The sequence below is a fragment of the Zasmidium cellare genome (assembly GCF_010093935.1).
Source record: "Zasmidium cellare ATCC 36951 unplaced genomic scaffold M409scaffold_4, whole genome shotgun sequence".
NCBI classification, from domain to species: domain Eukaryota; kingdom Fungi; phylum Ascomycota; class Dothideomycetes; order Mycosphaerellales; family Mycosphaerellaceae; genus Zasmidium; species Zasmidium cellare.
Window position 1 is genome coordinate 900534 of NW_022986948.1, and position 13307 is coordinate 913840.

The window sequence follows — 13307 nt, forward strand, 5'->3', positions numbered from 1 at the left end:
TGCAATCAACGGGCAACCTTGAATACACAGTCAGCACCCGCCCTGCCGCCTCTGGGGGCGGTTTGGATATCCTAGCCTAGTGCGGAGAGGCGTGAGCCACGTCGCCCCACGAGGCATCCTTCGCCGAAAGCTTGAATGGGCATTGTGGCTCAGAGGCATCGGTAGCCCCGTCGCTCTCACCGCAGCTAAAGGCCGCCCCGGGCGGTGAGGCATGGGGGCAGGACATATGAGCCAAGGGCCTGCCTCTTTGTCTCGTCAATTCGACTTCTCTACCATCTCCACATCCCAGCGGGACAGCAAAATCTGGTTGTCTGATGTCGCCCGACTCACGGTCTACCGGCGTGTCTGTTCACGCTTCGGTGCCAGCGAACCCAATCGTCTGCCCAATCTGGCCTGGCGGGCCCACAGTGCAGTGAGGGCCAAAACACCTCGTGCGAAGTCGAGAGATGATCAGTGTTGGTTTCAAACCATGCTCGTCGGCATGCGGTGTTGAGATTACCGTAAGCACGACCAGCCTGGTAGCTTTGAGCCGCGTCTTCGCCTACCTCTCCCGCGCGACAACGACTCGTCCCAAACCACGTCGTCAAAGAATGATCGTCGGCGAGCACATCCGAGCAAGGACCACCCGGGCATTGCGTTTTGGCCGCCAATCCACGGCGATAGGCTCAACCTTGAGGACTGACAAAGCCGATGGCAGTAGTGGCAGTAAGCTCGGCGGGCTATCACGCCGTCCACATGGGTGTCGTTCACGTGGGCAGCCACCAACACGAAGTGGATCATTTCCAACACTTCGACGACCTCATCTCCTGCATAGGAGGGTATCTCAAACTTGACTCCTGTTCCAATCAGCGCGTTGGCTCACGTCGAGCCACGAGGAAGGTGCTTGATCCTCTCATTTTACTCGTCCGTGATTCCAGATATTCTTCGTTTCAACGACGATCTCGCCAACACGTGGATGTTGTATTGCCGTCAGACGGCACTCAAGTCTTGCCGTCCATGATCCTCCGCATCACACTCCTATCTCGCGTACACTCCTCATCAAGCCACTCCCGGCCCCGAATTTTGAGGATCATGAAGGTCGCATCGTGGAGTAGCGCCTTGACCTGCAGGTGGTAGGGGCAGGTCCTTGGGCACCAGTCATTCCATGTTCCACGACGCCAATCGATTAGGGCGTCTCATAAACCGAAAATGTGGTTGCGCAGGCGCCAGGGCGAATCGCTGCCATATCAGGGCACAAGTCACAACCATTTCCTTCTCAAAGCGACCATGTGCTTGGCAAAGGGCCGGTTCCAAACGCAATCCCTTGACCAACAACAGCAAGGTGACGAACGGCGTTTGGAGCACCAAAAAAAGCCCTCTCCAGTTTTTGCGAGAATTGGCATCCTTCGCGCCATCTCCAACATCGCTCGTCGCTCCCAGTCATCAACCGCGGGAACCGAGCCACGAGTCGGTCGGCCATGATCCCAGTCTGCCACTAACCACGGCATCCTGCCGCTCGCTCGTGGCGTGCCCTTCTCCGCCGAAACGAAAATAGGAGCCGAGCTACTGCGAGACTTTGCTTCTTCACCGGTCCACGGCAACGTGCACTGCAATATCGAACCAACAACAACGCATCGACATCGACACCAGTCCAAGCACCGGCCCGCGACCAAGAGCACCGTCGTCGCCTTTGTCTCTCCCAACGCCTCCACTTAATGTGTTATTCTTGTCGTAACTGCCTTCGTCTGTGATCCGACCCCGGCCGTCAGATTAGATTAACATGCTGCAAGACCGAGACCGGCCCAGTGGAGAAAGAGAGCACTCCATCCGAGACATGCTTGCAAGGCGCTGCACAGCAATCGACGACCCCGAACCCACTGCCACGGTCGAGGGCCAGCTGCACAGCATCTGCTCGCGGTATAGCTGGTTGCCCGTTTCGGCATGCTGGGCGAAGGTGATGCTTCCAAAAGCGTGTGTCTACACCCGTAGGGCTGCATCGTGAAGAAATCTAAATGGGCCATGGTGTTGCTGTCAATCTGCGCTGCAACCACGGTTGTTCACATCATGTGCACGCAGCACGCACGAGCGCACCGGCCAAGCATGTACCGTGCCGGAATGGATGCGTTTTCGTTCGAGGCATCACACGTGCCAAGACACAGACCAGACCGGTGCCTCGCGTACAGTTTCGCACGAGAACGCGGCGGCAAAGGTTGTGGTGGTGGAGTGACGAGGTGTTGTTGCAAGGGCGAGGTTGAGTGAGCCCTACTTCCGTCGGCGGACTTGGAATCTGAGATTGCCCCACTCCACTCACTGCTGCCCGGCCGGCCTCTCTCTTTCCCTGAACCACCTTTCCCGCTCCTCTCTCGCCAACCTCCTGCGCTTACATACGCACTGCATACAGAATGCATGCGCGCCGCACAACTCACTGGCAGTATGTACATGTCTGTACAACTCATGCAAGCACGAATTGTCTCGGAGACCGCCCCCAAATCAGTCCATACGCGGAGAATTTCCTCCCTCCAGCCTTGTTACCTGCACGTCCACAACATGAGCCCTAAGGATGGATAGATACCATTATCCAAAAGGTCGTAGACGAACCGGCATCACAACACCAGATCGGCAGCGGATGGAATCCGTCTGACAATCTGCGTGCAGGGCACGTTTTTCAAATGACTGTCTCGACCTCCAAACTACGTGGCCATGCATGGCCGTCTCCATCAACTCGTTTCGATGCTGCACCTTTCTGGTGATTGCTGCTAGGCTTTTTTGATCCTTTCAGCAATCCATCGCGAAGCCCTTTGTCGCTATCTCGCTCTGCAACATCCTTCGTGCCATGGCATTCATGGCTCTTACAGATTTCGTACCCGTAACGACGTTGACCTGCCTTTTGCGGACCGTCGAGCTTCTATTTTCTGATTTCCCCTCGTCTGTGAGATCTCTTCAGGTTCACGTGGAAATCGCTGGCTCTGCCCGCATCGACATGCTCATGTGTATCTAGCGCAGGATGAGGTAGCTACAGGTACAATGTACAATGTGCCGTCTCCGTGCTGCCCTGTCAGCAACATGTATGTCTAGTGGAAAGCCGAGAAGGCGCAACATATGCGCTTTTACTATCACTGCACTCTGACTGATGTGTGAGAGTAGGTATGTCACTCTGTCATCTGCTTCATAATATTATGCGTACAATATGCAATGCCGCTCACGTGTAGAGCATCTGTGAAGCGCTCTCTATACCTGCAATCTGTGCAGTATGCTGTGCCAATGCTTCTGCCGTACACTCGCCCTCGTTAGGACTTAACCATGAGTTTGGTCCCGCCCTTCATGACTCTCACAACAGCGAAGACAACACTCGCGGCGAGAACGCAGACACCTCCATAAATCCAGGCCCCCGTCCAGTGTAGATTGTTACTGTCACTCCCAATGATCCCCCCAGCTCCAGGCCCACCTGCTAGTACCCCCAAGCCAATAATGGCGAAACCCATGCCAATTCTAGTCCCCACTTTGCTCTTGTCTTTCGTAAGTTGGACGAAGATGACCGGAGGCAAGGCGATGAAGATCCCGGAGAAGAAGCCGTAGAAGAGTGACTCGACGATCATTCCCGCGGCGTTGTGCACCGCGAGGAAGCAGAGGAGGACGACTCCCACCACCATTGACCCTGTGACAAACGTCAGCTCTGAATCTCATCAATGCTGTGGAGCGCTCGCTAAGGTGATAACTTCTGCGGGGGCTCCACGTGTGTCCCAGACTGTTGGGTATGCTGCGAGACCCTTCCTGTGAAGCGCCATACCAATTCTTGCAGGGAAGGGCATTCGGGGGATCTCACTCACCTGGCATGATTACGTTGGCGGGCCCAACCTTGTCCGCCAGCCAGTTGGGCAATGTTCGGCCAAAGACTGAGCCAGCGTTGAGGATTGGCACGAGGTAGAATGATAGACTAGCATCCGTGTATCCTGTTGCTTGTCCATAGTACGAGATGTAGAAGAAACCGACATAGAGGCCGATAAACCCAATCAAGCACCCAAAAGTGAACGTCATCTGCAACAGTCTGCGTAAGCTTCATGTCGATGCAGGGTTGACGTTGTGATACATACGTAGGGTACGTCGGTGAACGCTGACCAGTCGATAAGAGAGCGAGGCTTCGCTGGCTTCACTCTCATCTTCATGACTGCAATTGGAACGAGGAGGGTTGCCAGTGCGGTAAAGCCTAGAATTCGCACGCTCCAGCCGAAACCGACCTCGTCGATCAGGCGGTAGAACATGATGGGGTATATGATACCGCCCATGGAACTGCCAGATGCCGCGATACCGATGACCAGACCGAGTTTCGAGGTGAAGTATGTAGGCATGATGGCCACCGATGGGACGAAAAGACAGCCGCCTAACAATCGTCATTAAACGTTTGTTCGTCTCAAATCGAAACCATTCTGACACGACTCACCTCCAATCCCAATAACGAAGCCCTGCGCGAGAAGACACTGCCAGAACTCATGGCAAAGACTGAGCATCATATGGCCAAACACAATCATGAAGGTCCCAGCCAGGAGCAACGATCGGAACCATCCTCTGTCGTAAACAGGCCCAACGAATGCTCCCACGAGCAAGACGAGGAAAGCCTGCACCGCCCCAATCCAGGAGATGTCTGACGAGGACGCGGTATAGAGCTGGCCAGACTCATAGTATGTCTGATAGACACCGAAAGTGTTGAGTGTACCCCAAGTGTTAAAGAACAACATCCAGGAGCCTAGGACTTGGAGCCATGCCATAGTGCCGCCATTGGGTGGTCCTTCTTGTGGTATCGTTGCTGCTGGAGGTGGTGGCTGTTTTTCAGGGTCCAGTTTCTCGGCTTCGGCTGGGGTGCTGGCGGTGGCTGGCGCTGATAATTCTTTTTCTTCATCGTTGTTCTTGATGGATTCGTTGTTGTTGCTGTGCTTTTCTGATGCCCAGTCGGGTTGATCGAGGGCCATGGTTGCGATGGTGGTTCGGTGTCAACGGAGGCGCGTCGCCAAGCCTCTGGGCGTCCCTGCCAAAGCTCTCCCGAGGTCTTCACGATCTGTCCTTCAGCCACTTCTGTTTCTCTCATCCACACTGAACAGTCTCCAGAATTCCAATGCGATGCTACGTACAGTCCGAGATGGATGGCGATGATGATGAAAGAGCACAGCGATGACGAAGCAAAACTCGTTTGATGATGGTTGCACAAACAATGGAAGTCGGCACGGACTTTTCGCTCTAGAGGGAAGAGCCCGAAAGACGAGAGATCGCCAACCTGCCCTCACTCGCGTTTATGCCCCCTTTCTTCGACTCGACTGAACGCGTACAACGGATGGCAAAACACTGAAGTATGGCACCCATCCTACCAGTCTTGATCAAGTAGCCCTATCTACTCTGCCGAATGGAGTTGTATATACGGCTCGACTGGAGTCGGAGTTTATCCAAAACGCTATCTCCAATTCGCTAGGGCTCGAGGCCGAACCACGAGCCGCACTACTATTGATGGATCTTGTATCCTTGATGCTCCTTCAAATACGGTGCGATTCGCTCATCTAGAGATCTGGGGCACTGCTCATCGACACTCCGCAAAAGCTGATACTGATGCGTGTAGGTTGCACGCCGTACCGGCCGAGAAGACTGGAGTTTATCAGCGACGCCGAACAGCATTCATCAAACAATCTGCAACGGCCAGTCAGCACTGTCAACATGGAGTATACGAGATGCCGAACGCTCGAGTTGCCTCTTGTCTGTGCTGCTTGATGGGACAGGAGTTCAACGCCGAGTACCCGCTCGCCGTAAAGTCGGCCTCCAAGCAGTCTTTACAACTTCCTGCACTAATGACCTCAAGGACTTCATTCCTCGCGGACATTGCTGGCTCTGGTAATATCCGCGAGAACATATGAGTTGCATGGTTCTTTCGCGAGTTGTGAGGAGCGAATGTTGGCCTATGAATCGTGTCTCTCGCACGGAGTTGGCATTTGAACGGCGATGCTACCGTTCAAGGCTTCCAACAGCCATACGAAGCAGATCAACTGTCGTCTCCGACCAGATGAGAACCCCCAAGACGGCTATAGTCGGCCTGTCAACTTCATCCTGTCGAAAGGGCCCGCGCCGGCCTTGAAGCGCGAGACGTGACAAGAGACAACGATTCGACTGTGGCATTAGCAATCTCAGCTATTGAATGATCTCTGGAAGAGGACATTATGCTTGGAGCGAGTCCCCATTCCTCAAGCAGTGTTCCAGAACATAGATGCTATGTCTTCCGGATTTACCGCTGCAGTCTACGTCTACGTAGGAGCAACACTCGGTCTCCTCCCGCGAATAGAAGAATCCTTAGCGCTCAGCTGTTGAAGCTTAGCCATGTGAAGCATCCCTAAGGAAGCGAGCGGCGGATGTTGCCCACATAGGTAAGAGAAGTCGTATCAGTCCAGGTGTGAAGTTGCGCCTGTTCACGGTCGGTACGGCGCCTTTACTCATCACCTACTCTGGTCAAGTGACCGCAGTTGAGAGTGAGAAGAATACAGGCGTTGCGTGGATGATTCCCATCATCTTGGTCCCGGAGAGAATCAAACATCGGCTTGGCATGCTGTTGAACGTCTGCAGATTCGACTGGGTGTCTCGAAAGGCTGTAGGCAGTCATACACGCCTTCTCTCGTCCTCAAGAAGTTGGACGGCTCTTCGTCTCGCTCACTCTGGTGCATTGGAGGAGCACGTACTCTGTACAACACCGCATCCTCTATGCTCTGGTGTTGCTTTCGCCTCGTGAACATAACAATGTCAATTCCACAGCGCTCTGCCATTGTGCCATGATGCGCACCGCTATATCAAGGAATCCACGTCAGACCATTTCTCGATCAGTCGAATACGACCCCCATTGCTGTCTTACCCGAATTTTGCGCAGGTGTGTAGGGATGTTCTCCACACGTCTTTGCTGTGGTCGGAATGTGGCTTAGATGTTTGCCTGTGCTTTGCCACACATGTCACGCGCCTTCCTACGACGGCCACGCCTCGGCCAGCCAGAAAAGTCCTCAAAACCACAGTGAGCTCCCACACGAGGTGGTATGGCTGTGGCCCGTGCGGGAGGCAAGAATTCTACAATAAAGGCAGGAAGCGATCTCACTTCTGGGATCGCAAATCAACCATTCGACAGCCTCCTCCGCAGCAGGAACAACATCATCCCACTGCCACAGCATCCTACTTCCCACGTGTGCAGCTCACGCGACATCTGCGATCGATTGCTCTCGTGGCATAGCATCCCGGCTACTCGCCATTACCCGGGCGACGACTTCTGACGCGCGTGTGTCGCAGCGCGACACTCTGCGATGGTCGTTTAGGCGTGAGTGCACGGAGTAGACGGATCGCGGACACGAAGAGCCGCGCGAACCCGGGCCAGCCGTTCCCGACTCTCATCGGCCTGACGACAGCGACTTGTTCTCTCCAGTCCTCTCTGACACCGCGTCGAATGGAAACCAGAGCCATGGAGGGGACAAGCATTCCCCAGTCGCCGGCAGAGGCGACGACCGCGCCGCAGACCAGCACGCCAGATAGCCACGAACTCAAAAGAAAACGCCAGCCCAGGAACTCGGCCTGTCAAGGATGCGCCGCTCTCAAGATGAAGGTGCAGATGACGCGCCCTGCTCGCCGTACACATACAGCTCCATACACTAACACGCCCGCATGTAGTGCATATCGACCCCCAATGGCAAGTGCGAGAGGTGAGTGTAGTTCGCTGCAGGCGTGATTGGAGTTCAAGGCCATTCGTTCGGATATTGAGTTGCACCTAAACGCTCGACAACGCCCGGGCACGGTTGACGCTACCCGACATCATCACATGCCAGCCTCGTCCCTTGACGGCCCAGCCTAAATTCGAAGGACCATCTTCCTTCCACCCACGCGTTTCGAGCTCCCTATCGCGTTGATCGTGAGCTTGGTGCCTTGCAGCCTTCGCAGATACGTCCTGCGTTGTATCTCACTCGACCTTTTGCCGAGCCAATGACTGCCATCGACTGACCACGCGCATGCAGATGTAATCGTATGGATAGGGACTGCGTTCCTGCAGTACCCAAGCCTCGAAAGCGACGAACAGAAAGTGCCGTCGGGCTGGAAACGGAGCAACATGGCATGTCGCTGCTGGAATTCGCCGGGCCCTCCTCATCCTCGACAGCAGGTCCTCCTCCACAGTTTGACGCAGCTCGACACAAACAGGCGGACAAAGGGGCAGCGGAGAGAAACTTTCTCCTGGGGCGTCATGACTTGTCCCATGTCGATAGCAAGTCATTTGTACAACTCTTTCGTCAGGGCCTTGGCAATATCCTGGTAAGTTGTGGTTGTTCTCGTTTCTCGTTTAGATCCCTCCTGGAAGCCTATCTTCGTCGCATATTAGTAGCTCGAACTATCGTAGCTCTGTCGATGGAGTCGACGGCTTGCGATGGTGCAGGGAGATATTGGGGATTTCAGCCTCCGTCTCTTCATCAACTCTGCTCTACTTTACTAATTCACAATGTCTCACAGGCACTCGAAGAGCTCCTACATGGCGTCGACTTCAACTTCGTCAGCAGTTCATTCACCATCTTCCGACAGCTCACGCCTCACTTCCCCTTCATTGAGCTATCACCTGGCGCCGACATCATTTCCATGGTGGCTCAAAGACCCCTTCTGACGCTCGCGATATGCACAGTCGCTTCGGCTGCGTACCCAGAACTGCAAGAGAGGCTCAGCCAGGCCTTTCAGTATGCTCTCTCACCAAAAGTCATCCTCGGCAGCGAGCGAAGCATGGACCTTCTCACAGGCCTGCTGGTGTACTTGGCCTGGCACCATCATTACATGACACAGCCTCAGGTATACCACCAACTCTACTTGCTAGCCGGTCTAGCAGCAGACTTGGGACTATACCGACCGAGACTGGATCCCATGGATCCTCCCAGCGCACTAGAGAGAGACCGAGCATTCGTAGGCTGCTACTACCTCTGCAGCAGCCTCTCTGCCGCAGGGTTCGACAAGCCAAGCCCACTGCGCTGGACCCGTAATCTACGCACATGCGCCGAAAACGCAGCCATATCCGGCACCCTCTCCTCCGACCGCTCCCTCGTACCCATCCTCGAACTCGCCCACGCCTTGGACGAAATGGAAGAAAGCATCCGCCACGACATCGCCTCCCAATACGCTAACCCTCTCCCCTACGTCGACCTCCAAACCAAAGCCACCAGCCAACGCCTCAAAGCCCTCAAACGCGAACACTCCTCCCTCGCCAGCTCCCTCGCCTTCGAAGCCGCCCAGATCCACATCTACCACCGCCTCCTCCGCCTCAGCGACACCCCAGACTACCCCATCCTGATCCAATGCGCCTGCGCCATCAAAGAGTACCTCGAAAACCTCACCTCCCGCCCCCCGCCCACCCTCCACCAACTCCCCATCGTCGACTGGGCCCACCTGCTCGAAATCCTCGTCCTCATGGCCCGCATCTCCAAACCCCTCCCCAACACCAGCAGCTGGGAAGCCGGCGCTCTGGCCTCCATGCTCCAGCCCGACGTCGTGCTCGACGGGCTCTGGAACCACGCGAATTCCGCCCCGTCGAACGACCCCCTTGCGCCGCGGCATGAGGCGCTTTTGCAGTCGCTCAGGAGGGTCTGTGATGGTGTGAAAAGGATTCTGGCGACGGGGCAGTCGGGGTCGGAGGGGAAATTTCGGCCGGCGGGAGGGGAGGGAGAGGTTGTGGATGTTTTTAAGGCGTATGGGTATGGGGTTTTGGATCCGACTTTTTTGAATAGTCTTATCGCGGCATGAGAAAGGGATGGGATGGGATGGCGGTGCATGTACAACATTGGGTGTGGTATGGATGAGAAACAAGCGGCATCTTCATTAAAGCTAGAAGCGACGTCGGCATGGAAAGTGAAGGGTTGAAAAGGACATATGTTATCTCACGTATCATCAAGGATACCAAGCCCCTCGTGCATCATCAATCAACAAATCCGATGCTCAGGAGGCCGCCAAGGCACCCCCAATGCCTCGAAAATCTTCTTCTCGTCTCTCCCCTCCACCAACGTCCCTTCCGTCACCTTCACCCGCTTCGGCCCTCTTATGACATCTCGATACAAGCCACGCTGGTTCAATCGCATACCCTTGTAGCTCGCCAGTAGCCTTAGACTACGGTTGAATATGTCGTTGCCGGTGAAATATATTAGTGCCGCGCCCAGTTCGTCTGAAGGCACCAGCAATAGGTCCAGTCGTCGCCAGGTCTTGGAGCCTGCGAGGCGGGAAGCTCCGTGCCATTTACTGCCGTCGTCTTTGGACGTGATGGCGAGACTGGCCACGAGGAAGCCTTTTGCGGTCAATTGGGGCACCAGCTGGCCGAGCACGACGTTGCGCAGGTGATCTGCGTCCGTGTTGGGTCGAGTGACGATGCAGTCGATGTCGCCGGAGTCTTTAGAGCCACGGCGGTATGAGCCTCCGACTATAACCTCAAATGAGGGATCGATGGCTTGGAGGCATTTGCGGACGATGGTGCCGTGCTGAGCGACTTCAGCTCGCGGGATGCGTGAGTTGAAGTCTTCGTAGTGCAAGATGCCGATGCGTTGGTTGTCTGTGAGGTCTGCTTTTTGCAATAGTTCGTCGAGGGTCCTGTAGCCATCACGGACCCACCGGTTGGCCTGGACGATTCCGGCGCCGTAAACTTGCATGAATGTTTGCAGCACTTGGTCGCTGGGTTCTGCTTTCGCGTTGTCGAGCCGTCGCAGGTGGTTGGTGAACGCAATTTCTTCGATCTTTTCCGCGAGACGGGGCCCGACATTGGGTAGTTTGGCTGCTTCTTCCCGAGTCGTGATTTTGGTAGGATAGTTTCGCAGACTCGTGATGCATTTACGGTAAGCCCTGATTCGCCACTCATCGCCAGTCTGGCCATAGTAGTCGGCCATTTGCTGTAACACGTCGATGGTCGCCTGATTCGGCGAGTTTGACTTATCTCCAGTATGCTTCTCCATGCATTGGAATTTGTCTTGGAGGCGGTTGAATTTACTTTTTCGTTGCTTCAATAACTTCAAACCAGTATCCTGCTCCTCATCACCCGAGTCTGGGCCTTCGGACGTCCCAGGTCGGCTCTCGCCTTCTTCGTCTAGCGGCACATCCCTCAGCGTTCTTGCCGTTCTGATGGCTTCATCCAACTCTTTGTTGCTCTCAGTTGCTTCGAAGCTGTTTGGTATGCGTTCAGGCTCTTCTTCATCGAGTTGCTGATTCTCGAAGACTCTATCCAACGCTGTAGCAGCCACCTCAACAGCCTCTGCGGGTGGAGTCTCAGGCTGGCGAGCGACGGTATCCTTCGTGGGCGGCTTTAATGGCAAAGACGTGTCAGATTCCGTTGACTCGACCTGCTTGAAAGACGGCATCTCGAGGCCCTTGACAGCAAAGCGTGCTTGCTTTGGATCGAGTAGCGTTCGATACGTTATCGACTGAGCAACATAGTCCTCAGACACGACGATGACGCTTTCTGGCAGCTTCTCCATCTTCAAGAACTTTATGAGTTGCCGGTAGTCCATGCCTTTGTCCATGACCACATGCGTGATGTTGGAATTCCAGGTCTTGTCCCAGACAGCTCCGAATTGCATGGCTTTTGCAATTCTCAGTCGCCGCGCCGGATGTCTGTCATCGTTGGGAAAGAAGTAGAAGTGCAGACCTTCGAACAGTTGCTGCTCGGCTGGAACGAGATCGCTGCGCTTCCGTTTCCCAGTATTTTGGATCGACTCCTTGGGCCTAATGACATCCGAGACAGTCTTGCGCAGACTAGTCGGAGGCTTTTTTTGCATGTTGATGGTTGCCTTCGCTACAATGTTCTGTGGCTCACTCGATGAAGGCGGTTTGTTGGCTTCTTGCATCAAGCGTTCGCCAACATTGACTCTGCTGTCGGACACAGATCGGGCAAGAGGTCTTGACGAAGTCGATGCGATGGCCTTATCGACCGGCTTCTTGATCGTCAATTTCGTCCACACAGATTGAGCTTCTGTTCGGCCTGGATCGGGAGTCTCATCATCGTCGCTTGGCAAGCCAATGCTATCGAAGAAGTTCTTCTTCCGCTTGAGCTGATCTTCGCCGTCGCCCTCCATGGCGAGTATATATCATCGATTAGACTCGGGATGAAGGGTCAAGATGTAGTGTATGGCAACATCCCTTGTCCAATGTTCTGCCTAGTCTGTTAGCCAATGAATGTTGAGAGCTGTCTGAAGGAGCTCCAAGCAAATTGAGCCAGATCACATGCCATCCAGCTGCTGAGCTGGGCAATGCGCCTTACTAGGCTACTGATCGGGAGACACTTGGTTGTGGTGAAGGGCAGAAGAGTTTGGTGACAGGACGACTCGTGAATTGGCAGGAAGCGAGACTGTGCCAAAAATCGTGGCTAGCTCGCGACCTCACCTCACCCCTGCACGCACGCGTTTTGCCAACTCAAACCTCAAGACTCGCGACAACAACATGTACGGCGAGCACGGCCACAAACTCGTCACCGACGCGAAGCGCATCCAAGGCCTAGACAAACTCCCACCATATGCGACAACCACAGTCCGCGCCGCCACCAAGGAAGTCCGAGATCTCGAACGCGACGCGAACACGCTTTACAATTCCTCGAGTACACAATCCAGCGATGGCAGCCAGATCAAATCCTCCTTCAACCCAGCAGAAGACCCAGCCAGAGCGTGTGCGATTTTCGTGAACCATGTATCTATGCGAAGGAATAAACGCTGTCTTCTGGCCTACCACAAAACCCGCACCGACAAGCTGGAAGAAATGTGCTGGGAGGGTCTCGACGTGTCGGATCTCTCGCAGGCTTCGACTGGCGCTTCGCAATCAGGAGCTCAGAATGGTCCTTCGAGTAGTCTGAGTGCCGAGGAGGAGCAGTTTGTCCACCAGTACAGTGATCTTCTTGCCGCGTACAAAGGCCAGTGGACCGACATCGACCTCACTGGAAGCTTGGAGCCACCCAAGGACATCTTCATTGATGTTAGGGTGTTGAAGGATGCTGGCGAGATTCAGACCGAGTATGGATCCATCACTTTGACGAAGAACAGCCAGTTCTATGTCAGGCAAGGGGATGTGGAGCGCTTGATTCAGCAGGGCTATCTGCAGAAGTTGAGCTGAACACGCAGACTCTTCTTTGATGAAAACGACTATGGTGGTGGCACCACCCGCCCTTCGACAACTGGGCGAAGACCAGTGTACTTGAGAGAGGCAACGACCTCCCGGGAGCGGCTTCATCTGGAGTGGCAATCCAGACGCACATGCTATATGCATTGAAAGGAGATCTCAGTCGCTGTCAGGGTGGATGACTTGCGTGGGTAGTTACAGCTGCCGTGTCA

General features: G+C 54.8%; 4 protein-coding genes across 4 annotated transcripts; 2 read left to right on the top strand and 2 right to left on the bottom strand.

Moving 5' to 3' along the window:
- Positions 1 to 3266: 3266 nt before the first annotated feature.
- On the bottom strand, positions 3267 to 4943 carry M409DRAFT_50573 (uncharacterized protein; the record flags this gene model as incomplete). Its single annotated transcript, XM_033811565.1, has 4 exons — positions 3267 to 3634; positions 3807 to 4014; positions 4071 to 4357; positions 4418 to 4943. 4 exons carry the CDS (start codon positions 4941 to 4943, stop codon positions 3267 to 3269), a joined length of 1389 nt encoding a protein of 462 aa, XP_033672855.1.
- Positions 4944 to 8004: 3061 nt separating this feature from the next.
- On the top strand, positions 8005 to 9753 carry M409DRAFT_63492 (uncharacterized protein; the record flags this gene model as incomplete). Its single annotated transcript, XM_033815627.1, has 2 exons — positions 8005 to 8286; positions 8482 to 9753. The coding sequence occupies 2 exons, from the start codon at positions 8005 to 8007 to the stop codon at positions 9751 to 9753; spliced, it is 1554 nt and encodes a 517-aa protein (XP_033672856.1).
- A 176-nt stretch (positions 9754 to 9929) lies between these two features.
- M409DRAFT_63493 (uncharacterized protein) lies at positions 9930 to 12062 on the bottom strand (the record flags this gene model as incomplete). The annotated part of the gene is made up of 2 exons (XM_033815628.1): positions 9930 to 11909; positions 11949 to 12062. 2 exons carry the CDS (start codon positions 12060 to 12062, stop codon positions 9930 to 9932), a joined length of 2094 nt encoding a protein of 697 aa, XP_033672857.1.
- Positions 12063 to 12426: 364 nt separating this feature from the next.
- On the top strand, positions 12427 to 13089 carry M409DRAFT_18200 (uncharacterized protein; the record flags this gene model as incomplete). Its single annotated transcript, XM_033804399.1, has 1 exon — positions 12427 to 13089. The coding sequence occupies one exon, from the start codon at positions 12427 to 12429 to the stop codon at positions 13087 to 13089; it is 663 nt and encodes a 220-aa protein (XP_033672858.1).
- Between the last annotated feature and the right edge of the window lie 218 nt (positions 13090 to 13307).